The sequence below is a fragment of the Paralichthys olivaceus genome, chromosome 5, assembly GCF_024713975.1.
Source record: "Paralichthys olivaceus isolate ysfri-2021 chromosome 5, ASM2471397v2, whole genome shotgun sequence".
Taxonomy (NCBI): domain Eukaryota; kingdom Metazoa; phylum Chordata; class Actinopteri; order Pleuronectiformes; family Paralichthyidae; genus Paralichthys; species Paralichthys olivaceus.
The window spans coordinates 331,705-358,399 of NC_091097.1; the positions used below are offsets into that span (position 1 = coordinate 331,705).

General features: G+C 43.6%; 3 protein-coding genes across 8 annotated transcripts; 2 read left to right on the forward strand and 1 right to left on the reverse strand.

The window, feature by feature from the left end:
• The first annotated feature begins 391 nt into the window (after positions 1 to 391).
• LOC109644865 (uncharacterized) lies at positions 392 to 14,675 on the forward strand. The gene is made up of 5 exons (XM_069525514.1): positions 392 to 1,081; positions 6,947 to 7,240; positions 8,091 to 8,492; positions 8,619 to 8,857; positions 9,038 to 14,675. The coding sequence occupies exons 1-5, from the start codon at positions 682 to 684 to the stop codon at positions 9,281 to 9,283; spliced, it is 1,581 nt and encodes a 526-aa protein (XP_069381615.1). The 5' UTR covers positions 392 to 681; the 3' UTR covers positions 9,284 to 14,675.
• A 436-nt stretch (positions 14,676 to 15,111) lies between these two features.
• On the forward strand, positions 15,112 to 21,226 carry LOC109646853 (zinc finger protein OZF). Of its 5 annotated transcripts, none has more exons than XM_069525506.1 (4): positions 15,118 to 15,309; positions 16,606 to 16,786; positions 16,868 to 17,288; positions 18,115 to 21,226. In XM_069525506.1, exons 3-4 carry the CDS (start codon positions 17,022 to 17,024, stop codon positions 19,243 to 19,245), a joined length of 1,398 nt encoding a protein of 465 aa, XP_069381607.1. In that variant the 5' UTR covers positions 15,118 to 15,309; positions 16,606 to 16,786; positions 16,868 to 17,021; the 3' UTR covers positions 19,246 to 21,226. The 5 variants fall into 5 exon arrangements, with proteins under 5 accessions (XP_069381604.1, XP_069381606.1, XP_069381607.1 ...); XM_069525507.1 differs by having other exon boundaries at positions 16,906 to 17,288; XM_069525503.1 differs by having other exon boundaries at positions 15,112 to 15,309; positions 16,606 to 17,288.
• A 1,133-nt stretch (positions 21,227 to 22,359) lies between these two features.
• On the reverse strand, positions 22,360 to 26,325 carry LOC109647628 (keratin, type I cytoskeletal 13-like). 2 transcript variants are annotated; one of them, XM_069525516.1, is made up of 9 exons: positions 26,060 to 26,325; positions 25,779 to 26,023; positions 24,985 to 25,067; positions 24,347 to 24,503; positions 23,964 to 24,125; positions 23,748 to 23,873; positions 22,955 to 23,029; positions 22,732 to 22,877; positions 22,360 to 22,535 (listed from the first exon to the last, which is right to left on the reverse strand). In XM_069525516.1, the coding sequence occupies exons 1-9, from the start codon at positions 26,274 to 26,276 to the stop codon at positions 22,445 to 22,447; spliced, it is 1,302 nt and encodes a 433-aa protein (XP_069381617.1). In that variant the 5' UTR covers positions 26,277 to 26,325; the 3' UTR covers positions 22,360 to 22,444. The 2 variants fall into 2 exon arrangements, with proteins under 2 accessions (XP_069381617.1, XP_069381616.1); XM_069525515.1 differs by having other exon boundaries at positions 25,779 to 26,325.
• Between the last annotated feature and the right edge of the window lie 370 nt (positions 26,326 to 26,695).

Below are 26,695 nucleotides of genomic sequence, written 5' to 3' on the forward strand. Positions count from 1 at the left end.
TGTGGTGCAGTGTGTTACAGTGTGTGTTACAGTGTGTGGTGCAGTGTGTGTTACAGTGTGTGTTACAGTGTGTGGTGCAGTGTGTGGTGCAGTGTGTTACAGTGTGTGTTACAGATAGTGTGTTACAGTGTGTGTTAGAGTGTGTGGTGCAGTGTGATACAGTGTGTGTTACAGATAGTGTATTACAGTGTGTGTTAGAGTGTGTGGTGCAGTGTGTGTTACAGTGTGTGTTGTAGTGTGTGTTACAGTGTGTGTTACAGTGTGTGTTGTAGTGTGTGTTACAGTGTGTGTTGTAGTGTGTGTTACAGTGTGTGTTGCAGTGTGTGTTACAGTGTGTGTTGCAGTGTGTGTGAACGTGGATTGTCTCTCATGTTATTTGAAAAATCAAAATGGCGTGGCAGACTGCAAGGGCGCGAGCGTGCACCGCACGCGCGGACCAAGACATGTGGGCGGGAAAAGAAGCTGCGCATCTACTCGGGTGTTTCCGGTAACTTCCGACGGGGCTGAACACGCGCGGTGCTCCGAGGAGAAGAGACCGAGCAGCGGAGCCGAGCAGCCGCGGGACGAGCCGACAGAACCGGGCCCAGTTGATCCAGAGGTCCGTCGGGAGGCCGGGCAGGGGTGGGCCGGGGCTCGGGTACAGGAGAATGAGAGAAGCCTCTGACCGGAGGGGCCGAGAACATGAACGGGGCCGTGTACATTTCGTTTTTCCAGGGGCAGCTGGAGTCGGTGCTGGAGCAGGTCGTTCAGCTCGCGGTCCAGGAAATCAGCAAGACGGTGGGATCCAGCCTGAACGCGCTGCTGCTGGAGACGGCCGTGAAGGAGCAGGAGAACCACCGGCTCCGGGTCCAGCTGCAGTCCTGGGAGAACCGGGGCCGAGCCAACGCCAGCTGCTCGGACGTCGGAGGCTCCCCGGTGGTTGGACGGAACAAGGCTGGCAGGGCTGCGGGCGACGAGGCGACGGATAGCGACAGGACAAAGCCCGAGCAGCCGCGGCGGCTCCACGCCCCCGGAGGGCAGGGCACCGAGCCCGGGTTACCCACCGACACACGCCGCCTGGAGCAGAGGGGACGAGTCGTGGGTAGGCAGACACGGACACAGACACACACACGCAAACAAACAGTCATGCACTCCTCCCTCTGTCCCAACACGCTAACGCAGCATTGCGTAACCATGCAAACCGTTTCAGGGTTTATGGGTAAACTGCAGAGAAAGTGAGAAAGAGCAACATCCAGCGGACAAAGAGGCCTCAGAGCCCCGGGACAGCTCCTGTTATCAGGCTCCATGTGCAGATACCAGGCTGGAGCTGGATGTGTGTGTGTATATATGTGTATGTATATACATGTACATGTATATATATATATATATATACATATACATGTATATATGAGTCTGAGCTCTGTCACGAACAATCAGAACAGGTTCACAGAATAGACTGGTCCTGCAGTGACTCATTTTCTTTCTTGGATTCAATAACATCTTAAAAATCATCAACTCAGTTTTTTTATCAGCAGATATGTGAATGTTTTTACTCTTTAACTGCAGCGGCCCCAAACATCCACATCACTTATGTTCTAGTTAGAATAAGGTTTTTAATGAGCCGCAGTTAAGTTGCTCACATGAAGATCTGTAGACCTGTAGACCAGGTAACTTGTAGACCAGGTAACTTGTAGACCAGGTAACTTGTAGACCTGTAGACCACTATGGCCTCTTCATCCCTCCAGGATACAAGCTGTGCTGTGAACAGAGTCCAACATGGCTGACACTTGCCCTGCCCCTTTAAAATTCAGTACAGTTTTTTGAGTCATATCTACTGTTATTATTGTCTTTATATACAGTCAGTGATCGTCTTTATATACAGTCAGTGATCGTCTTTATATACAGTCAGTGATCATCTTTATATACAGTCAGTGATCGTCTTTATATACAGTCAGTGATCATCTTTATATACAGTCAGTGATCGTCTTTATATACAGTCAGTGATGGTCTTTATATACAGTCAGTGATCGTCTTTATATACAGTCAGTGATCATCTTTATATACAGTCAGTGATCATCTTTATATACAGTCAGTGATGGTCTTTATATACAGTCAGTGATCATCTTTATATACAGTCAGTGATGGTCTTTATATACAGTCAGTGATCATCTTTATATACAGTCAGTGATGGTCTTTATATACAGTCAGTGATCATCTTTATATACAGTCAGTGATCGTCTTTATATACAGTCAGTGATCATCTTTATATACAGTCAGTGATGGTCTTTATATACAGTCAGTGATCGTCTTTATATACAGTCAGTGATCATCTTTATATACAGTCAGTGATGGTCTTTATATACAGTCAGTGATGGTCTTTATATACAGTCAGTGATGGTCTTTATATACAGTCAGTGATCATCTTTATATACAGTCAGTGATGGTCTTTATATACAGTCAGTGATCGTCTTTATATACAGTCAGTGATCATCTTTATATACAGTCAGTGATCGTCTTTATATACAGTCAGTGATCATCTTTATATACAGTCAGTGATCGTCTTTATATACAGTCAGTGATGGTCTTTATATACAGTCAGTGATCGTCTTTATATACAGTCAGTGATCATCTTTATATACAGTCAGTGATCATCTTTATATACAGTCAGTGATGGTCTTTATATACAGTCAGTGATCATCTTTATATACAGTCAGTGATGGTCTTTATATACAGTCAGTGATCATCTTTATATACAGTCAGTGATGGTCTTTATATACAGTCAGTGATCATCTTTATATACAGTCAGTGATCGTCTTTATATACAGTCAGTGATCATCTTTATATACAGTCAGTGATGGTCTTTATATACAGTCAGTGATCGTCTTTATATACAGTCAGTGATCATCTTTATATACAGTCAGTGATGGTCTTTATATACAGTCAGTGATGGTCTTTATATACAGTCAGTGATCATCTTTATATACAGTCAGTGATCGTCTTTATATACAGTCAGTGATCATCTTTATATACAGTCAGTGATGGTCTTTATATACAGTCAGTGTCTTTATATACAGTCAGTGATGGTCTTTATATACAGTCAGTGATGGTCTTTATATACAGTCAGTGATCGTCTTTATATACAGTCAGTGATCATCTTTATATACAGTCAGTGATGGTCTTTATATACAGTCAGTGATCGTCTTTATATACAGTCAGTGATCATCTTTATATACAGTCAGTGATCGTCTTTATATACAGTCAGTGGTCGTCTTTATATACAGTCAGTGATGGTCTTTATATACAGTCAGTGATGGTCTTTATATACAGTCAGTGATGGTCTTTATATAAGCGTCTCGTTTAGTCGGATCAACATTCTAATATCCAAAATATAAATTTTGCTGAAATATATCATTTTAATCAATGAATTAAAAAAAGACAGAAAAATGTTTATCAAACAAGTTACATCTTGAAATGTCCTGATTTATTTGATGTAGTTTAAGTGTGACACACACACACACACACACACACACACAGACACACACACACAGACATACACACGCATAGACACGTGAGGAACAGACAAAACCCTCGACAGGCTGAAGCACTGACGCTGATGCACTCTCACACATGCATGCACACATCTGCGCACTCAAACGCAAACACGCTGTTGACACGCAAAGCTTCCTCACTCCCTGCAAAACTAGGGCATCACCGCCACGACACGCCATGACCACAAACGACCTCAGAGCGGCGAATTACGTCTGACAGGGTGAAAAAAGTCACGATTTTATTCTAACAAAAACCCAGATTGAGTGAACGAATCAAATACAAAGAGACGCCACACGTCCAGAAAACACAGGAACACACGCAGAGTGAGATAATGAGGCCACAACCTCAACACGCTCAGGTCAAAGGTCATTTAGCTTTGTTAGGCCTCAACATATCAAGAACTAGGCCAAGCTTTCTTTCTGCTATAGACTCACTGTGGAGAGAAACAAAGGGTGGGGGGGCAGTGGTTTAGTTTGTGTAACTTATTAAATAAACCCCCACTGGGATCTGACAGACCCCCCCCATCCACTAACACTGCTTCAGTCTAAAGTCGCTGATGGTCTTTATATACAGTCAGTGATGGTGTTTATATACAGTCAGTGATGGTGTTTATATACAGTCAGTGATGGTCTTTATATACAGTCAGTGATCATCTTTATATACAGTCAGTGATGGTGTTTATATACAGTCAGTGATGGTCTTTATATACAGTCAGTGATCATCTTTATATATAGTCAGTGATGGTCTTTATATACAGTCAGTGATCGTCTTTATATACAGTCAGTGATCATCTTTATATACAGTCAGTGATGGTCTTTATATACAGTCAGTGATGGTCTTTATATACAGTCAGTGATCATCTTTATATACAGTCAGTGATGGTGTTTATATACAGTCAGTGATGGTCTTTATATACAGTCAGTGATCATCTTTATATACAGTCAGTGATCATCTTTATATACAGTCAGTGATGGTGTTTATATACAGTCAGTGATGGTGTTTATATACAGTCAGTGATGGTCTTTATATACAGTCAGTGATCATCTTTATATATAGTCAGTGATGGTCTTTATATACAGTCAGTGATCGTCTTTATATACAGTCAGTGATCATCTTTATATACAGTCAGTGATGGTCTTTATATACAGTCAGTGATGGTCTTTATATACAGTCAGTGATCATCTTTATATACAGTCAGTGATGGTCTTTATATACAGTCAGTGATGGTCTTTATATACAGTCAGTGTCTTTATATACAGTCAGTGATCATCTTTATATACAGTCAGTGATCATCTTTATATACAGTCAGTGATCATCTTTATATACAGTCAGTGATGGTCTTTATATACAGTCAGTGATCGTCTTTATATACAGTCAGTGATCATCTTTATATATAGTCAGTGATGGTCTTTATATACAGTCAGTGATCGTCTTTATATACAGTCAGTGATCATCTTTATATACAGTCAGTGATGGTCTTTATATACAGTCAGTGATGGTCTTTATATACAGTCAGTGATCATCTTTATATACAGTCAGTGATCATCTTTATATACAGTCAGTGATGGTCTTTATATACAGTCAGTGATGGTCTTTATATACAGTCAGTGTCTTTATATACAGTCAGTGATCATCTTTATATACAGTCAGTGATCATCTTTATATACAGTCAGTGATCATCTTTATATACAGTCAGTGATGGTCTTTATATACAGTCAGTGATCGTCTTTATATACAGTCAGTGATCATCTTTATATACAGTCAGTGATCATCTTTATATACAGTCAGTGATCATCTTTATATACAGTCAGTGATCATCTTTATATACAGTCAGTGATCATCTTTATATACAGTCAGTGATCATCTTTATATATAGTCAGTGATGGTCTTTATATACAGTCAGTGATCATCTTTATATACAGTCAGTGATCGTCTTTATATACAGTCAGTGATCATCTTTATATACAGTCAGTGATGGTGTTTTATACGTTTACTGCTGACGTTTCACGAAGACGTTCCTCTGACACAGAACACAAGGTGAGGTGGGCTCCAGTTTCCGGAGGATTGGTTTCAGCAGCGCTCACCGTTAACAGACCGTCAGTGTAGCTGCTCCTCAGAAAAAACAGACGTCTGAAGATTTACTGATTATTTTCAGTTTGTCATTTTTCACTGTTTGACATTTGATCTAAAATCATTGATCATTAGATGAACAGTGACTTTTTCTGCAGATGATTTGTTAAATATACTACTTTGACAATATTCAACCTTTAATGGACCAAAAAGAGTTTGAGACAAGTTGTCAAGACGTTTAGTCTCGTTACTTTAAAACTGATAATAATTCTGTGCCTCATTGTGTCTGATGTTCATCTGCACATACAGTACATGTAGCCATCTGCACATACATGTAACCATCTGGACATACATGTAACCATATGCACATACATGTAACCATCTGGACATACATGTAACATGTTACCATCTGCACATACATTTTACCATCTGCACATACATGTAACCATCTGCACATACATGTAACCATCTGGACATACATGTAACCATATGCACATACATGTAACCATCTGGACATACATGTAACATGTTACCATCTGCACATACATTTTACCATCTGCACATACATGTTACCATCTGCACATACATTTTACCATCTGCACATACATGTAACCATATGCACATACATGTAACCATCTGCACATACATGTAACCATCTGTACATACATGTAACCATCTGCACATACATGTAACCATCTGGACATACATGTAACCATCTGCACATACATGTAACCATCTGGACATACATGTAACCATATGCACATACATGTAACCATCTGGACATACATGTAACCATCTGGACATACATGTAACCATCTGCACATACATGTAACCATCTGGACATACATGTAACCATATGCACATACATGTAACCATCTGGACATACATGTTACCATCTGGACATACATGTTACCATCTGGACATACATGTAACCATATGCACATACATGTAACCATCTGGACATACATGTAACCATATGCACATACATGTAACCATCTGGACATACATGTAACCATCTGGACATACATGTAACCATCTGCACATACATGTAACCATCTGGACATACATGTAACCATATGCACATACATGTAACCATCTGGACATACATGTAACCATCTGCACATACATGTAACCATCTGGACATACATGTAACCATATGCACATACATGTAACCATCTGGACATACATGTTACCATCTGCACATACATGTAACCATCTGGACATACATGTTACCATCTGCACATACATGTAACCATATATATATAACTATATATATCGTAAAGGTATAAATCAGTCTGTAGTTTTTTGTCAGTGGTGAACTTTGTGCATGTCTGTGTTTCTCGTGCAGACCAGCTGAAGTCCGTCATGGAGCAGGTCCTGAACTTCGCAGTTCGTGAGCTAACGAAGATTGTGGAGGCGTCGTTTGATGACCTCCTGCTGGAGATCACCAAGATGGAGCGAGAGCATCAGGTCCTGGAGGAGCGAGTGGACAAGAGTTCCGACGGAGGGGGAGGGGGGGAGAAGGGGAGAGGAGGGAGGAGGCGAGGCTCGGAGAACGACTCGGTGTCACCCAGCGGCTCAGAGGACGCTCGGGAGGAGCTGGCCGAGGTCCCGGAGTCCAAAGAGACGGCAGAGAAGGAGGGTGAGTTTATTCAAATCACCATGTGACCAAACACGCTGTGACACCTTCCTGCGTCGGCCATCTTGACTGTTGATACGAGGAGGACTCGTGCAATGTGACGCCTCAGGTGAACGTCTCAGCAGGTCACTGCAGAGCGCTTCTAGAGACGCCTGTTACCATGGTAACTGTACCCAGAGATGTTTAAAGTATGGTTTTCCACTGGAGCGTCACAGTGAGCGTCACAGTGAGCGTCACAGTGAGCGTCACAGTGAGCGTCACAGTGAGCGTCACAGTGAGCGTCTGCTGAACGACTGGTTTCTTTTCTCTAAAAGAGTTTAAATCCTGGAACCAGGTCGAGCAGCTTCAACATGAATCCAAAGATTTTATTCAGAACAAAACAGAGTCAAAGGTACAAGACTGTATAAAATGATTTTAAGAATGAAGGAACTACATGGTTGTGGTAAACATTCCACGGGAACAGGGAGCTCCACCAATCAGAGTCGTCTCTACTACACCTGAGGATTGTGGGTAGTGTAGTACTTCTCCTTGATATCACTCGGACTCGTGTCTTCTACAGGACGATAAAACATTACATTGGGTGGTTAAAATATTATGGATTATATTCAGAATATCCTTGACCTTTGACCTCAGGTGAGAGCGCCACCTGGAGGAGTTTAGTGTGACTGACACTTGTTCATGTTTTCACTCGTGTGATACAAATCAGTAAATTTCATGTGATTGTTAGCTCTACCTCTTTCTTTCTCTCTATTATTTCCCTCTCTCTCTTTTACCTCATCCTCTTTTTCTTGTCCTTGTTGTCCTTAAAACTCCTCCTCTCTTCACCCTTTCTTTCTTTCTTTGCTTCTTCCAGACCCAGAGCGCCCCCCGGTGATCTCGGTCTCTCAGGACTGGTTTCCAATCCTGGACAAGGTCTTTGGTCAGAAGTGGTGCAGTGACGTCTGGCAGATTAAAGAGCTCGCTGGAGCAGGCCGAGGTGGGAGGGGTGTGAGTGAGGGTGGGGTGGAGCAGATGGAGCCTCCCCCCGCCCCCTCAGTGACCCTGGAGCCCTCCCCTTCATCCCCCCAGCAGGACCCCCGCTGGACTCCTTTGGAGGACATGGAGGTGTTTTCTCCCGACGACGATGCCACAGACGGTCAGATGAGCACCAGGAAAGGAGACGACACCGCCACCACTGGACCCTCCCCTGGACCCCCCCCCAGCCCTACAGGAAAGGGAGGAAACTTCACTGATAGACCTGCCGCCCACTTTTCAGGTGAAATTACTACTCAGTTCCCATGGTAACCACAGTCACGACACACTCAGCATCCTGTCCGTCCATCACGGCGCTGACTTAAGTTTTAAAATATAACTTGACTTCATTGCCCCCCCCCCCCCCCAGGGTCATCTGGTCGTCGCTCTTCAGCGTCCATGCTTCACCGTCTTCTGACTCTACCGTCTCAGCTGCTGGAAGAGGATGATGAGGACACTGGTGCCAACGAAGCTCTGGCTGCTCTGGCCAATAACGGTGCCGACTGCCGAGATGATGCGGAACCACCGGGCCAGACCTGCCTGTCGCCCCTGACAACCAGAGAGGAGGAAGAGGAGGAGGAAGAGGAGGAGGAGGACAAAGGGAGGAAGGTGAGGAGGACTAAAGGAAACTTCCTGTTGCAGTTCTTTCAGTCAGCAGCTCACACTTTGTTTAACTTTATTTATCTTGAACTTGTAACAGAGACAGATCTGTTGTGACTGTGATTAGATTTTCTGTGGACTGATTGACTGATCAGGATGCAGCTCTTATCTGCTGTCGTCTCTCCGCAGAAGAAGAGGCGGAGGGTTTGGTCCGAGTGCGACGAGTGTGGGCGGCGGTTCAGTCGCATGTCCCTCCTGAAGGCTCACCGTCAGACCCACTTTACTGAAATCACTGGTGCTGACACGTCGTCCCCCTCGTCTCCGCCCGACAGCGCCACATCAGCATTACGCTGCTCAGACTGCGGCAAGAGGTTCTCATCCGCCACCCGCCTCCACAGCCACATCCGGACCCAGCACCCCGGGAACCGGGCCTAAAGCTGGCCAGTCTCCTGGGCTGAACTGGAAACAGAAACGTCAGCGGACACTAACCGTCAACAGAGGAGGAGCCACCGACCGAAGAGTAGATCAAAACTCCAAAAAGAAAATCTCAAATGTCTCCTGACTCTTCGGCTGCGACGTGACCTTCAACTCCACATTCTTCAAAGTGATGGTACAAACAGGGGTAGACCGATTTCTAGATCTGTGAAACAACATCACACACATCTGGTTCAAATCTAGGGATCAGGATTAATCAGGAGCAATCACAAGAATCGACTCATCAATATGAGAGCATTTCTTTTAAATTAGACTCAACACCTCAAATATATGGATCAAAATGCAAAGATTCATTAGAAACTAAATATTTATATCAAATAATAATCATCTCACATCTAGGCCACTCATAAAAACAGTTTTTACAAAAACAAATGAAACTTGACCTAGTGTAGATAATCAAGTGATTCTTAAACATTTCCACTGTGACGCATCAGCTCCGACAATTCATTTGCAAAGACTGCAAAAATAAACTCAACTTCCAGAATGAATGACGTCACAGTGTCAAATATAAAAGACCTCGATGTAACTAAAGCAGTCAATTGAAAACAATCACGATAATCATAGAAAATGTAAAGAAGAGAAAATGATCAAATAAAATCGGTCTATCCCTCATCATTGATACTGATAAGAACCAATTAGTGTCTGTGGTGGAAGGTCACATGACCCCCCCCCACCCAAAACCCCCCCCAAACAAACAAAAAAAAACTTGCACAACTTGAGTCCATGAAGTTCGGACGCTGATCAATCCGAATCTCGTTTTCTTTCCAGCTTCAGTAAACACAAACACATCTCACGTGGGTCCAATGTGAAGAATAGGTTGTTTTTGCCAGAATCGATTCCTGCTCTGAGCAAAACGTCAAAACTCCAGAGGAAATAAAATCCAGTTGAACAAACGGGAGAAAACGCAAAGACGAGGAGTTTGACCTCCTGCTGTAAAACATCGACAAACCTCTTTTGGGCGGGAAACGAGCGCCGGCTGCTGCATGGGATTTAAAAAAAAAAAAAAAAAAAGCTCCTCCCCTTAGCGTTCGAATGGTCGGAGTGTCGTTTCCCGTTTCCTGACTGTGACAGTTTTAGTTTCTGGTGTTGGGCGTGTATAGCGAGGACAGTCGCTCCCACAGGAACAAGTGATCTGTGACTTTCACACCCTTTTTTGTAAGTGGCCTTTTTTTGCTCCAGACTCCACCTCTTCTTCTTCTTCTTCTGTTTTTTTGATTATTGTTGTGTTTTCGACATTTTTAGCATTTTTAGACGTCTGAGGATTTCTGGTGTCAGCGCCTGTACAGGAAAACAAACGTCGTCAGTGGCCTCGTTTGTTTGGACTCGTTGAATGTGAATCAGCCGTTTAATGATTTTTACGTTTAATGTACAGTTTTTACTTTTCAAACAAAACTGATGATGAAACTAGAGAATCGAAGGTTTTGAAATCTTCTTTCCTTTAGTTCAGTAACCTCACGTTAACACACGGATACCTCCCGACACACAACCTGAAAACGCTTCTTCGCTTCAGCTAACTTCACCCAGTCCAGGTATGGAAGAACAGCTCTGCCACTAAAAGAAAAAGGAATTATATCCAAACCAAATTAAACATCCAAGTGATAAGATTCTAAATCTGAATGTTGAGATCATGAGTTTGAATAAAATTATATTTTTGAAAAAGGATGACATAATTGATTTACACTATTATATATTTATTTTAATTTCTTACTTTGTAATCTGTCAAATGTTTTTTTTCTTTTCCTGGCAGAATTGACTACCATATATAAATGAGATTATAAAAACATTTGTAGTTTCAAAATTCTTCAGACTTTCTTCTGTCTGGTTTAAGCCTTTTTAAATATGACAAACAAGAAAGCAAACATGTTTTTTTAAGACGTATCTCAGAGCGAAACGGTTTATTTCTCTTTTTGTCCGATCAGCTGATTTAAGAAAAAGCACTTATGAATATGACAAAAGTTCAGACGCGTTTATCAGAGTATTATTTCCACATCGCTTGAACTTCAAACGATAAGTTGTGATGAAATGAATCCAGAGGTGCAGGCGACTCGACGACTCGACGAAGAACTGTCACGACACTGGAACCAAAAAGATCAAAGAGAAACAATCTTAATATTTTTCTAACAGATTCAGAAACGAACGTTGATTTGATCCAGTGACGTTCAGAATCACGGCGTCGCTACGACACGTGTGGGCGATAATATTTTTATACCCCCCCCCCCCCCCCCAAAAAAGGAAAAAAAGACTTTAAAAAAAGAAGTCTGACATTCACCTTTACTGTTTAGGCAGACTTAAGGTTTCAAAGGGCCGGCTGTTGCCATGGCAATCAAAGCCAATATCAGTATTGGAATGCTTATATATCTTTTATTTTCTACTTATTGTTATATATATGCATTACTGCAAAAGAAACAAATAAATAACCTGCGTAGGGTTACCAGCAGCATGATCAAGTGATCATGTAAAAAAACACAACTTCCATATTTGCGAAGACAAGCGTCAAACAATCTCGTGTCCAGAAGATCAATCTGCAAACATTTTAAAGGGAAAGGGAAATTCATACATGAGACGCAAATCACACTAAAATCAAACTAAGAAAGAAGTGGACACGACATTTTTCACACTTGTTTGAATCCTTCCTTCGTTTTCATCCGTTGGATTGTAGCGACCGGGGATAAAGTAACGATGATTCAGAGCAGGAAAGAAATTAATCCAGTTCATCCTGGTAACGCTCACAAAGCTTCGGCGTGCGCGATGGTCTGATTCTGTCGTTTTCTGCTTGTAAATGTGCAGACTGAGACTTTTTCTAGTGAAAACTTGCTTTTTTACTAATTTTGAAGCAATATGAAGCTCAAACTTCACTGAGTGGCAGAGAGTTTGATTTGTTGTTGAAGAAAGCACAGTTGCAAAAAGTACAAAAATGATTTGTAACGAAAAAAATCAAAACCACCTGCGAAAACCTCCCGACTCGGCTCAACCTGAAGGTTTGATTTCAGTGAATCCTGACTCCCGTTAGCTCCATAGCTTGTCTTTGCCTTTGAAGGTTGCTTAAATAGCTAAAGCTTGTCGTCTGCTTCGCTAATATCTGAATTAGCCAACTGCTTTTCTGCAAACTCTGAGCATCACGATGTGATTCGTTGCACTTTCAGTTTAAACTCGTGTTCACATACCTCATTTTTTGTGACTTATTTCAAGTGTTAGACTTTTTTTCATCTTTCCACACAAACCTCATTACCTCACAGACGTTCAACGTCGACATGTGACCACAGTAACGTGTTGATTTTATTTTGTCTGTTTCAGTTTGGATGCGTCTCAGTTTCTGAATCTAAGAGTAAAAACCACACGACTGTTTCTAAAGTTTGATTGACACAAATAAAAAAGAAGTAGAGAAGCTCATTAATGCCAAGACAAGGAAAGATCATTTTTATGTTCTTATTTTACTTTAGATCCTTTTTGCTTCTTTTCCTGGGCCTGTTCATTTTACCCTTAACAAAGGACATTTAAAGTAAATTAAAACTATGTGATCAAACACAGGCATTAAATTAAAGAATAAGGATATAATCAAAAGTGCAGAACAGAAAAGTGATGATAAATGCACCAAACATGAGTCAGCAGATTTTCCGTTGTGTGGTTTTTACAGAGGCTGTGTCACTGTTCGGGTGATAAAAGAAGGGAACCTCATATCTCCAAACATCAGCTGCTGCTGGAGATGAACGCTGCACATAAAATTAAACAAAGAAAGAAACAGAACATTTGATAAATGGCGGTTTTGAGGTTTCTTTTCTGACAGCAGCTGCATCACGTGACTTGTTAACCAATCAGAGCTCCTCCTGCCTTGTTTACAAAACCATAACACAGAGAAATGCATTAAATTGAAACTACACAAAAGGGAAAAATACTTAAGAAACAAAGTCCTGAATATCAGTTTTAATATTATTCATTTTTTCACAATTAAAACAAAATCTGAGAATTACTATGCAACTATTTTTGATTTTTTCAATTTACATGGACATTTTACTGAAATTACTAATGAAAGACATTTTTAGTATAACTATGTCAAAACTTTCATGATCACAATTATACCACACAATTATTTTTTAATATCATTATCAGGACAATGCTGTATTTCTGAAGTCGTAACTATGTGAAGAAGATATTTCAGGATTACATAAAACATATTTTGTAATTTGACAGGTTTTGATTATGTGACACTGGAAAATTTACTGAATGAATTTTGATTATGGAGAAAACTCTCATAACATCTTAAATATCTTTTTCTTATTATAATGTTATTTTTAGTATTTCCTGAAATGATCTTCAGCTTTTAGTGATATCGTTTTTTTAGCCTTGTTTGATGGTTGTGAAGTTCTAAGAATTTCAACCAGATGCATTTCTCTGTAATGATCGTTTTTAAGACATTCACAGAATTTGAAAACTTGTCATTTTCAACCCTGAGACACATCCAGACTCCAGAGATCATGATTCTGTGATTTATATTTGTTTGTTGGCAGTTTTCTGAAAAGTGGTTTTGCGGTCCTCACGATGTTTCGGTTCAGGCTCTTGAGTTAAAACTTCAGGCCGTGAACAAGTGAATTAAAATGAGAGAAGGGCGGCAGAAGAATTTCACAGGGAACCGAGAGACCCTAATCTTTAAAAGAAAAAAATCCTATGATTCCTGAAAGAATCCTGTGTGGGGAGTTCGTAGAAGTACCGCTGGGGTTCCTCAGGGAACGATCGGAGGTCCTTGTGTCCTTTGATACAAATGTGAGAATTAAGGGATGAAAGGGATGTTTTATTGTTTTTAATATTTTCATAAAGACACAGGGAAACATTGTGTTTTTTTATTATTATTTAAATCTATTATAACTCCGTGTATAATCTCAATGGACAGCCTTTGTTTGTTTATCTCGGTGTTTAGATTTTATGCAATACTTTTGATAAAATGTGCCCTTTTTGTAATTCAGCACTCTAATAAAACCAAATCTAAAGTTTCTATAAATAAATAAATTTATAAATCTAAAAAGTGCTGTAGTTGAGTGACAAGAGTCAGAAAATGAAAAGAAAAATCATTTCCACTCTGTCGAAATTAATTCTAATTGATCCGACCTTTGACCTCTTTGTGACAATTATTGCCAACTTTTTTTTACGTTAGCGAGAGAAACGGTGAATGTTAAGTGATGTGTTGAGCTGTTTGAACCTCGTTAGTCACAGCTGCACCGTCTGAATGTCATTTACATTAAGTTACGACGAAGGCGTGTTTTTTATTACCTGTTTTAGTCTCTGAGACCAGGTACTTTTTAGTGTTACATTCAAAACCAATAAATGTTCACAACTACCAGCCCAGCCTGACGAGTGTGATTTACTGTGTGTGTGTGTGTGTGTATATATATATATATATATATATGTGTGTGTACATATATATGTGTGTACATATATATATATATATATATATAATGCTGTTAACACTGACACTGTTCATCAAAGAAGATCAAAGAAGAGGAGAGAGGAATCAGGAGAGGTGGAAGGTAAGAAGGAGGGAGGAGAGAAGGAGGGAGGAATCAAGAGAAGAGGAAAGTGAGAAGGAGGGAGGAATCAAGAGAGGAGGAAGGTGAGAGGGAGGGAGGAGAGAAGGAGGGAGGAATCAAGAGAGGAGGAAAGTGAGAAGGAGGGAGGAGAGAAGGAGGGAGGAATCAAGAGAGGAGGAAAGTGAGAAGGAGGGAGGAATCAAGAGAGGAGGAAAGTGAGAAGGAGGGAGGAATCAAGAGAGGAGGAAAGTGAGAAGGAGGGAGGAATCAAGAGAGGAGGAAAGTGAGAAGGAGGAAGGTGAGAAGGAGGGAGGAGAGAAGGAGGGAGGAATCAAGAGAGGAGGAGAGGAGGCTGCTGTGCTGAGGTGGACGTGGCGGGTCCAGCGGAGGGAGCTTCAGTGACGGACCGAACCGAGGACAGGCGGCCATGACCCGGACCTCCCGCAGGTAACGACCCGCTCTCCCCTCCGTTGTGTCCCGGCCGCTCGGCTTCGGTGCAGCCCGGTTTCCTGCCTGTTTACCGAGCTCCCTGACAGAGTCCTCCCGCTAGTGTCCCGTCGGCCGCCGCCTGGCTCTGTCCGCCGGACACTTTCTTTGTGTGTCCGCCGCTCCCCGCTGCGTCCCGCGGGCGAACAGCCCCGCCGCTCCCCCGCCTCACTCTCACTTTCCCCCGTGCTAACAGCAGCTAGCTCCGCTAGTTAGCTTAGCAAGCTGCACCGTGAGTGTGATAAACAAGATGGCCACTGGCTAGCTGCTGGAGCTACTCATGGCACCTTGCCCTGTCTTTGTGGAAGCCGCTGACGCGCCGCCGCTTCGGTCCGGACGCGATGTTCGGTGAAAGTTGGTTCGTTTTAAGCGGAAGTTGTGATGCGATGTGAAGCCGACAGAGAATAAATCACGTTTTTGAGGGACTGTGCGGAGGCTGCGTGGCGCCCGGAGGAGGCTACCTGAGCGGGAGCAGGCAGGTACATTGGCCCGGTGTGGTGCACCGGCAGCCGGCTGCAGTCTGCTGCTGCTCCCGGTGTCTTTGTTCCACACACACTGTCACAATGTTTTCACTGTGTGTGTGTGTGTGTGTGTGTGTGTGTGTGTGTGTGTGTGTGTGTGTGTCGCTTCTCAGTCTATAGAATCAATAATAACAGAAAAGGTTCAGGTTCTTGGTGTCTGCATGTTATTTACTCTGAGAACTAAACCTGATCCCGAATAATCCAACACTCTGATAATCTAATAATCTAATAATGTAACACTCTGATAATCTAATAATCTAATAATGTAACACTCTGATAATCTAATAATCCAACACTGATTTAAAAGTTGACTCGTTGTTTGAAGAAAGAAAAGTTCACGTCACATTTACTCTCAGAAGTTCAGAGGGCAGTGAACTGAATCTCATCACAAGTCTCACTAAAACGATGCATTCAGCATCTTTGAGGGGACGTTCTTTGGGTTCAGCATCTTTGAGGGGACGTTCTTTGGGTTCAGCATCTTTGAGGGGACGTTCTTTGGGGTTCAGCATCTTTGAGGGGACGTTCTTTGGGTTCAGCATCTTTGAGGGGACGTTCTTTGGGTTCAGCATCTTTGAGGGGACGTTCTTTGGGTTCAGCATCTTGCCCTACAACACTTCGGCATTGGTTGGGATTCGAGCCGCCGACCTTGAAGAACCCGTTGTGGGTTCAGGTGTTAATGTTCGGCGATTGACATGATGAATAAAAACTAACTGTGATCTCCATTGTGTCTCTGCAGCCTGGTCAGGTGTGGCCGGTGACAGCGTTTGATTCCCAGAGGAGTCAGCGACACGGCCCCCCAGCCCCTCCTCTCTCAGGTCAGATCTCTGAAGCGACAGAGGGGGGAGTGGAAGACGGCTTCAGGGAGGAGGACGACAAAGGCGGACCTCGACGATACTTCAGGTGTTGACCCGAGTGAGGTGAGGAGGATAAGCTCCGCCCCTCACCATGACAGACTTAGAGAGCGAGTGTTTGAGTCTTGGTCTGCCCCCTGACTGCAGCTCCCCTCCCCCACCCCTGGACCCCTCACTGCAAACAGATTGCGACCCCGGGGCCGGCGACTCTGCCCCAACGCCATCTCTGGCTCTCCTCTCCTCCGACTGCCCGACGCCCACACTCAACTCACTGGCGGCGGAAATCGCAGAGCCTCTAGTGATGCTGCCGTGTGTGAAGAGCGAGCCGGAGGACGGAGACCTGGAGCCCATCAGGACCGTGGACCTGTCGGAGATCCAGTCGCTGTCCACCGCAGAACTGGGCCAGGACCAGATCAAGATGGAGATCAGCGGCCTCGACTACATCAAGTCCGAGCATCACGGTCTCCACGGCAACCACCAACTGGGCCCGTTTCACCACAGCGACGTCACAGAGCTGGACTACAAGTCGCACTATGAGCCCAGCTCTGTGTTTGACTACATCTCCCAGGTAATGATAGACCCAACTCACATCTGGTCACAGTAGCTGTGTCTCAATGCAGCGGCTGCGTCCTGTGGACGGACCCTTGTGTACGCAGCCGACTGCTTCCTCCGACGGCAGCGTACATCGTGTCAGCTGAACCGAAATGATATGTGTTCTTCCTATTGCGTCACCATCGTGTCTCACCTTTACAACCGTAGCCTAGCAACAAAACTTATACCAAAACATTCTTAGGTGGATTCAAAATGTTGAAAAAATGTTTTTTTACCACGTGCACCGTTGGTTGGTCGGTTGGGTTCATTTAAAAATACATTCTGACATTTTCGCCCCCCTTTGGATGCCATTACCTCCAAAAGAGTTTGTCACTGAAGTGCAATGAATTATGGGATATGTTGAGCCTCTGCTGCTCTGGGGTGGAAGAGGAGCCTTGGAATTGTGAAGGTCCAGTCGTGTGAAGGACGCAGCCCCTGAATTGATGTATCATTATATATATTTATAATAAGACATCAACCTTTGGACTAATCCAAGACGACAGAACCAGTCAACAAAGTCTGTATCTTCTTTATTGATGCAGAGAAAAATCTGAGATCATAGACGAATAAAATGACGGACGCGCTATGAAATGTACTGTTGCCATGGTTATGCTGCTGGTTTCGTCCTGGTTTGAAAATTCCGGATTGTGTTTTTAGTTTGGATGAACAGAAACAGAGACGTTTGTAAACAATTCCACAGATGCTCACGTTCTCTTCCTGATTGGTTCTTATCAGTCACATGACTCGACTATCAGCGGTGAATAAAAACACACTGACTGAAGCGTTTCGTTCTCTTGTTGCAGGTGACGGACACTCTGGAGTACATTAAGTCGGACCACCATGTGGACCTGCAGTGTTACTACACCACAGAGCTGAGCTCCCTGAAATCGGAGTACCCAGAATCCAACGCCATGTCCACCTACCTGCAGCACAACGGCCTGGAGTCCATCCACATGGCTGAGCTCCGCACCGAGCTCAACAAGCTCCGCCCTGACACCCTGCTCATGGACGGCATTGGCAAACTGGACCCTGAGTTTGGAGGTGGGGCGCTGTACGAGCTACAGCCGACAGAGGACGGGAAGGCGTCTGCAGAGGCGACGGGGACCGGGCAGACGGGAGGGAAACTGGTCATCACAACCAAATCCCAGAGTCCAACGGTGCGAAAACCTCGTAACATGCAGGGGGAGAAGCCTTTCTCCTGCACACAATGTGGGAAGAACTTCAGCACGCTAGGAAACCTGAAAACCCACCAACGCATCCACACCGGGGAGCGCCCGTACACTTGCTCGCAGTGCGGCAAGAGCTTCGGCCAGGCGGGAAACCTCAAGCGACACCAGCTAATCCACACGGGCCAGAAGCCGTACGTATGCGCTCACTGCCCCAAAGGCTTCACCAAGGCTGACGACCTGCGGTCACACCAGCGGCTGCACACTGGCGAACGCCCGTTCATCTGCGTCACCTGCGGGAAGAGCTTTGGCCAGTCGAAGGAGCTGAAGGCTCACCAGCTGAGCCACACGGGCGAGAGGCCGTACTGCTGCCAACACTGCGGCAAGAGCTTCACCAAGGAGACTAGCTACCGCAACCACGTGCAGATCCACACAGGCGAGAAGCCCTTCACCTGCTCACAGTGCGGAAAGACTTTCAGCAACTCCGGCGTGTTAAAAACCCACGAGAAGATCCACACGGGAGAGCGGCCGTTCGGCTGCACGCAGTGCGGCAAGAGCTTCGGTCGCCTCGGCCACCTGAAGGCACACCAGCAGATCCACACGGGCGAGCGGCCGTACGCCTGCCCTCAGTGTGGGAAGACTTTCAGCCAGTCGGGTCATCTCAAAGCACACGAGCAGATCCACAAACGAGAACAAGCGGACACGGCCAGCAGCAGCAGCAGCAGCAGCAGCAGCAGCAGCAGCACCGTGGGCAGTGACAGTAGCTAAGAGAATGTCCGTACCCTTTAACCTCGCGGAAAACAAAGTATTATTCCTTTTTTTTATAAATACTATCTATACATTTTTTTCCTTATGAATTTTTCTTACATTTTAATACCTTTTGTGCTCTTTATATATGTGGCAGGGTGGACCGACTGATTTGCTCTTATGCAAGTGTCCGTGTGTGTGTGCGTGCGTGCGTGTGTGTGTGTGCGCGTGTTATGTACTGTGTCTGTGGGCGACTGAGTAACTGAGGGGTTTGTAGATAATCTGTAAACTGGTCAGAGTGATCTCTGTCTCTCTCTTTCTCAGTACTTATTTTTCAAGTACTTCACTGAAACAGAAGCACAAACACGTCTGAGGTTCAGAAACTTCCTTTTATGAAACTGAGCGAAACCTCGTTCACTGTGAATGATCCAGAGTTTCACTAAGTGTTACTTGTTCACACCTGCTGTTGTCTCATCTGACGTTTCGTCTACACGGTTACATATAGTTTAAAACTCATCACTGTTGCTATGGTTACATCTGGAGTTCTCCAGCCTCTGAATCAGAGACTCGTGTGAACTGATCTCGTTTTATTTTGAAAACTCTGGTTTTGTGTTTTAGCCTGAACACAAACTGAGACTTTAGTAAACGGTGACGCCCACGTCCTCTTCTGATTGGTTCTCATCAGTCACATGACTCGACTACCAGCGGTGAACACAAAGCGTCGCTAACACTTCCTGTCAGTGACAGCTCCACCTCGTCCCTGCTCTGACTCTTCACCATCACTGCTCCTCCTTCAGAGGAGTTTCTGTTGCTAAGCAACCAACTGCAGACTATCTTCTTCCTGTTTACATCACATGACCAGTGTAGGTGAACGGTCATGTGACCTGTGTGAGTGTGAACAGAGATTGATACTGTAGAACCTGAGGTTGTCTGACACTCATGTCCACATACTTTTGTCAATGTGTCCTCTCACTATGAAGTACAACCCTGAACCAAAGTATTTCTACTTTTCTCACTGTTTCACACTCACTGGTTTATTTACAGTATTATTTTCATATAGTTCTCATTTTACTGTTTCATCGAAGTTAAATGAAATGTTCCGTAATGAATGATGTCATTATGGAACACACACACACACACACACACACAGTCGTCGTAAGACTTGATAAAAACCTGAATCTTCTCTTTGAGAACAGATGATCATGTTAACTTATAGAACAGGAAGTGACATCTGATCACATGTGGAGACGCAGCAGCAGGTATGAATGGGGTCTCGGAACGAGTGAAGGTACACGTCTGAAAACACTTCATGTATCAAATGTACGTGTCCCATCTGCTAACATGGAGGAGGATGAGTTTGACCTGTAGCCAGCCACTAGGGGGCAATCAAGATGATTTGGCTTCATTTTAGGGAACCGTCATGGCGTCCATCTTTATTCACTACTGTGATCCATCAAAGATGTTCATTGTTTATTTTCTGATTTAATTCAGAAGAAACAGATTCTGCTAAAACGAGCCGTTTTGTTTCCTGCGTCTCGTCCGAGGTCACAACACTTTAAACTCTGAACGTGAAACAGACGAACGAGTCCTGGCTCAGTTTCCTCCGCAGTAAAAGTACTTTAACTCTGAGTACAACAAAGTGCCAGTACTTCTTCTGTTTCAGTACTTGCTGCCAGTTTACTAGTATTTTACTCGCCAGTGTTCACTCTGTTACCGTGTTGGTAAAAATGATGATGTAACTTTGATATTTTTTATGGACCAGTATTGATCAATCAGGATCTTTTTGTTGTTTGATAATCGGCTGATACGACATTCCTTACGTTTTTATAGCAAAAAATGAAAATCATTCCAGCCCCGCCCCTCGCAGATCGCTCACTGTGTTCAGATCTATTGATAGTTATTCCTAAAAAAATAATAAAACTATTTAAAAAATAGCAGCAAAAAAGGTAAAGGTGATGCAGCATCTGTACTGGAAAGAGAATTATTAAAGAAACTAATGGAACGTCTGCTCTGCTTGTTTATTTTGTTCAATGTGACAAAAACATTCTCTGGTTCTCGAGAAAACGTTTTTTTCTTTATATTCAAACTGATTCTGTTCATGCGATTATGAATCATGTGACTTTGACTGATTGTGTGTGTGTGTGTGTATTATTATGAGAGATTCTCGTCTAAACGATTGTTGTTGCATCTAAAGTTTTTATTTGAAACTTGTTTATCATTTATTTTATTTAGGATTTTTTTACTTTAGCTGAATTTCCATTTTTTAAGTTTGGTCAAACATTTGTACATGTCACTATTTTCTCTTGTCTGTCCCGTCTTTCATTTAGTGAGAGCGCTGCACGATGATATCTTGCTTTGTTCGTTCACATTGGTTATACGCTGGTTTTCACATTGCATTGTGGGAAACTGGGTCCACTGTATGGGGTGTAGTACCTCTCACTGAACACTAGGAGAACATGATGGTGGTGGATTCAGAACTCGATGAGCAGTAGTTTGTTGAACACGTGAACATGTTGGTGATGTTGAAGTTGTCTCATGATTGAAGTTCAAGCAAATGAACATGGACGAGTCCGTCAGTGTCTCAGCTGAAGAAGAGCTCAGCTGTTCCTCCTGCTCTGTTCTCTTGTGTATGTGCTGCAGGATGAAGATCTGTAGTCTGCATCCAAACTACCTGCAGGGGATTGTGGGTAAAGGCTTCACACAGGTTTCACATCATTTGCCATTTTTAAAGGATTCATGTTTTTCAGTGTTTCTTTCCTTGAGCGTGTTTAAACATTTCTTTTGTTGTATAAGTTAACACAAGTATGTTAACACAAGTATGTTAACACAAGTTAACACAAGTATGTTAACACAAGTAAGTTAACACAAGTAAGTTAACACAAGTTAACACAAGTATGTTAACACAAGTAAGTTAACACAAGTATGTTAACAAAAGTTAACACAAGTAAGTTAACACAAGTTAACACAAGTATGTTGCGTTCATCTGAATTAGTTTGTGTGATTCGCACGTTTGTGGTGACGAGATGTTTTGAACAAGTTGATCAGGTTCTAGTTTCCTGATGTTTGTGTTGCTGCAGTCATGAGGTGTATTTTTCATGTATTCTTGTTTTCTCACTTCAGAAACATTCAAACCAGTTGAGTTTAGTTGAGATTTATTCAGACAGAAGCTGTTGGTGGTGACGTTGGTGGGGGATAGGTTGAGATGTGACTCCGCCCCAGGTCAGACATGCGAGCTGTCTACGACGGTCTCCTCGATGACCTTTGTGATGATCTTTGTGGTTACGCTGGAAGACGACGACGACCCCGAAGATCTAAGAGAGGGAAACACGAGAAACTGATTTTAGTTGTGAGGCCTGAACATTTGAAGTGCTTTTCTTCCTTTTTTCTATAGAAACTACCAGAGGAGACATTTTCTATGGAGTCGCCCTCTGCTGGTCATTGTTTTTACAGTCTTTCTTTTAATACAAGTATCGGCCATGTCGACGGAAGGTGTGAATCGCCTCCTACCCGAGTCCCTCTCCGTCCAGCAGCCTCCTGTACTCGGCGATCTCCATCTCCAGTCTGGTCTTGATGTCCAGCAGCACCTGGTACTCCTCGGACTGTCGCCCCATGTCGGCATTCAGCTGCACCAGCTGCTCCTCCAGCATGGTCACCTGCACGGGTGAACTCAGTGTCAGTGTGATGCCTTAACGGAGCCGAGTGTCTTACCCCGACTACCACAACTATTCACCTGCATCTGGAATCCATTCATCTGCGCGGCGTAGCGAGCCTGGATTTCGACCAGTGTGTTTTCAAGAGACGCTTTCTGCAGGGAGACAGACATGTGAGACAGACATGTGAGACAAACAGTGGTTTCAGCGTCAGGACTGTTATCGGATTCTTGTTCTGTTGTAGTTGATAAAGAACCTATTTCTCCCACAATGCAGTAGTTCACCGACAAACTGAAAAGAGATTTTTATATAACAACTTATTTGAGTCGCTTGACGACCGCTCACATTGATCTGATGTCCAACAAACTATGAGTGCGGTTCTTCTTCTGTGGTTAACGACAGTTTAGAGCTGCTACCAGTGCTTTTTCAAAATGATGTATCTGGATTTATTGATTCAATTCACTATAAAATAAACAGAATCTGTTTCTACTCAAAAATCTTAATATTAGTCGGGCGACTCGAGGTTAAACTCGTCAAGCTGCGAGTTCGAAACAGTTCTGTTCTTCTTCTACCTTCAGGGAACAGGATCAGTCCGTTTGGCTTCGTTTCTCCACGACATCGAGTGAAATCCAGTTTTATTCAAACCTTTACTATAATTAAATCACAATAAAACTGGAGTTCTGGTCTTTGCACCAAATTGGACTTTTGAAATGTTCCATCGAGGCTGAGGACTTCTGACTCTGACAAACAATGATCACCCACTGGTTTGTGTCCAATCAGAGAGCAGGATTTTCTGATGTTACATCAAAACAAACGTGAGTCAATAAGTAAAATCGTGTCATGTCTTAAAGCTGGTGTTCACACTGGTCTCACCATGCTGAGCTGAGACTGGAGCTCGATCTCCAAAGCCTGAAACTGACTCTTCACTTCCTTCACCTCAGAAGTCGTGGACTTCAGTGTTATCTCGGTGGTCGCCACCTCCTTACTGAGGAGCTCCGACTGGAACGAGGAGGAAGAAGCAAACAGATGAATGAAAACATGCAGGTTTGTTCATGTTCCTCTTTAACTGACAGTTTCCTTCCTCCTCACCTTCGCCTGGAACCACGACTGTAGGTCTCTGCGGTTCTTGGCGGCGACGGTGTCGTACTGCTCCCTGATCTCCTCCATGACCTTGGTCAAGTCCTCCTGAGGAGCGGCGTCCACCTCCACGTTCACCTGACCGCTCATCTGAGTCCGCATTGACATCAGGTCCTGCAAGAGCGTGAAGAAGGTTAGTGTGCGTGTGCTTGTTTTGGTTCCATCACCGTGAGGACATTTTGTCTGGTCCTCAAAAGTCAAAGGGCTGTTTGAGGGTGACCTTCATATCAGGCTCAATTATTATTATTACGACCTCCTCCTCGAACATGACTAATGATGTCACAAAATCTGAAGCTGATCAGAAAAGATTAATCGGCTGAGGTAGGCGTGGTCACCTCCTCGTGGTTCTTCTTCATGGACACCAGCTCGTCCTTCAGGCTGTCGATCTGCATGCTCAGGTCCGTCTTGGCCACACCCAGGTCCCCGAGCAGCATCTTCAGCCCGGCGATGTCGGCTTCCACGGACTGACGCATGGACAGCTCGTTCTCGAACCTGCAGGAAAACAACAGATCGTTATCATTTTTATTATTATTATTATTTATCATTTTCATTATAACTATTATTGTTATTGATGTTGATTTTGGATCAAATTAGATTGAAATCGATTTTAAACTAAGAAACCTGTAAAAAACAGTCAAGTCACATTTCAATGAGTTGAATAATATCTGGGTGTTTATGGTTCATCTAATGTTTATGTTTATTCATGTAATTATTCCCATGAGTCATTTCATCGCCTCTGATCTGAGTCAATCCACCGGCTGCTGTTCCCTCAGCAGCCAGCAGAGTGCGCTGAGGCTGCAGAGCTCAGGTGATACTTCACCACAAATCTGTCAACAAGGATTTTATTCCTGGTTTAATATTTGACTGTGCAGAGACTTTCTCAAGTCAAATGAAACTTTAAATAATTATTTTATTTAAAAAGAGAAAAAAGGCAAATTCCAGAAAACAGGAAGTAGGTAAAGTTGTTACTGACTTGACTCTGAAGTCGTCCTGAGCGAGTTGGGCGTTGTCGACGCTCAACATGATGGATCCTTTGGTCATGAGGGCGTCCTGGATCTGAAAACAGACAAACACCAATAAAATCCATTTTCACCAGATCAACTCTAATATCATTAAAAATGTGAATCTATTCAACTCGAATCACAAAAACTCCAGATAAAATAAAACCTATGATTCACCTCGATCACGTCCGGCTCAGACTCAGGATCTTTAAAATTGTGGTTCTGAAAAACTTTGTCCCGTTATGAGATCAAAGACGATGTATTCACTCTTCACCTGTTCTTTACATTTCACTTTTAAAAACGTTTCTCACTAATTACAAATGAGTTAAAAATAAAATGATAAAAACACGACACAGCATTTTCATCGGATGTTTATTTCGTCCTTTTTGCTCTATGGAGGCTGCGAGCTGCCAATATGACTCATTCAGTTAATGAGTTAATTGATTCAATGATTTAAAAAGGGTGAGATCATTAAAAAAATAAATTCACAACATTTGGCACAAAAGAATCTCAACTTATCTTGACTGTATATTTCAGCTTTAGCAGGTTTAGTCGGCTGTACTTTGACTTTTTCCAGTTTTTACTGTATATGTTTAATTCCACTCATACTTTTATTTATTTATATATATATATATATATACTAGGATTGAATCTTACTTATTACTAACTGATGCCTTTTGACTCTTGCTGCTGTAATACTGCACATTTCTCCATTGTGGGACTAATAAAGGATGATCTTATTTCCCAGGATGCCCCTGGTCCTCACCTTGGCCTGCAGCTCAGCGATGGTGATGAAGTGGGCGCTGTAGTCTCTGGTGGTCGGTCCGACTTTGCTCTCCACAAACTGTCTGATGTTCAGCTCCAGCTGGGCATTGGCCTTCTCCAGCGCCGCCACCTTGGCCAGGTAGGTGGCCAGGCGATCGTTCAGGTTTTGCATGGTGAACTTCTCGTTGCCGATGAGGCTTTCGTTTGCCCCTGCACCACCTCCGAAACCTGCACCACCTCCGAAACCTGCACCACCACCGAAACCTGCTCCACCACCGAAACCTGCACCACCACCGAAACCTGCACCACCACCGAAACCTGCACCTGCTCCACCTCTGATGCCAAAGCTGCCGCCGCCGCCGCCTGCAGAGTAGCTCCGGCTGGCCTGAGAGACTCTAACACCAGAGCCTCCTGCTCCGCCCGCCATGCTGAACGAGCTCATGCCGCCTATGAGGGACGATCGCCCCAACATGCTGCCACTGGAGAATGTAGTTGCCATGACGATAAGGGAGACAGTTGCCGTCTGTCTTCTGGAGCGAGTGAGAGGAGACGATCCGGTTGCTCATTTTTAAAGCTGCTGCTCAGGTGAGGGGCGGAGCCAAAGAGACACACCCACCAACAGGTGGGTCACACAGACGGAGGAATTAACCATCGGTGGAAATTTGTGCTCGGACTTTGGACGTTATTTTTCTGAGGCTGAAAACGTCCTGGTCAGTGAAGGTCGGTCGGTACCTTCGGAGTTTCTCATGAAGCCTCTGAGTTCAGGAGCAGTTTTCGATGAACTCTTCTACTTGAACCAGTTTTATACCTTTAGTGTAGAAAGCTCTGGATTCTGGTGAAGGAGTAAACCCTCCTCCTCCACCTGCAGGTTCTCCTGCGTGCTCATCAAACTCTCCTCTGACTCACTGTATCATTTCA

Bases quoted from the DNA above. Each gene is read 5' to 3' on its own strand.
- LOC109644865 (XM_069525514.1), top strand. From the start codon at position 682: ATGAACGGGGCCGTGTACATTTCGTTTTTCCAGGGGCAGCTGGAGTCG. The intron at 8,493-8,618 runs GTGAAATTACTA...CCCCCCCCCCAG, and splicing joins ACCTGCCGCCCACTTTTCAG to GGTCATCTGGTCGTCGCTCT. The intron at 8,858-9,037 runs GTGAGGAGGACT...GTCTCTCCGCAG, and splicing joins AGGAGGACAAAGGGAGGAAG to AAGAAGAGGCGGAGGGTTTG.
- LOC109646853 (XM_069525503.1), top strand. From the start codon at position 16,815: ATGACAGACTTAGAGAGCGAGTGTTTGAGTCTTGGTCTGCCCCCTGAC. The intron at 17,289-18,114 runs GTAATGATAGAC...CTCTTGTTGCAG, and splicing joins TGTTTGACTACATCTCCCAG to GTGACGGACACTCTGGAGTA.
- LOC109647628 (XM_069525515.1), bottom strand. From the start codon at position 26,276: ATGGCAACTACATTCTCCAGTGGCAGCATGTTGGGGCGATCGTCCCTC. The intron at 25,068-25,778 runs GTGAGGACCAGG...GTCTGTTTTCAG, and splicing joins TCGCTGAGCTGCAGGCCAAG to ATCCAGGACGCCCTCATGAC. The intron at 23,874-23,963 runs GTGAGGAGGAAG...TCCTCGTTCCAG, and splicing joins AGTCGTGGTTCCAGGCGAAG to TCGGAGCTCCTCAGTAAGGA.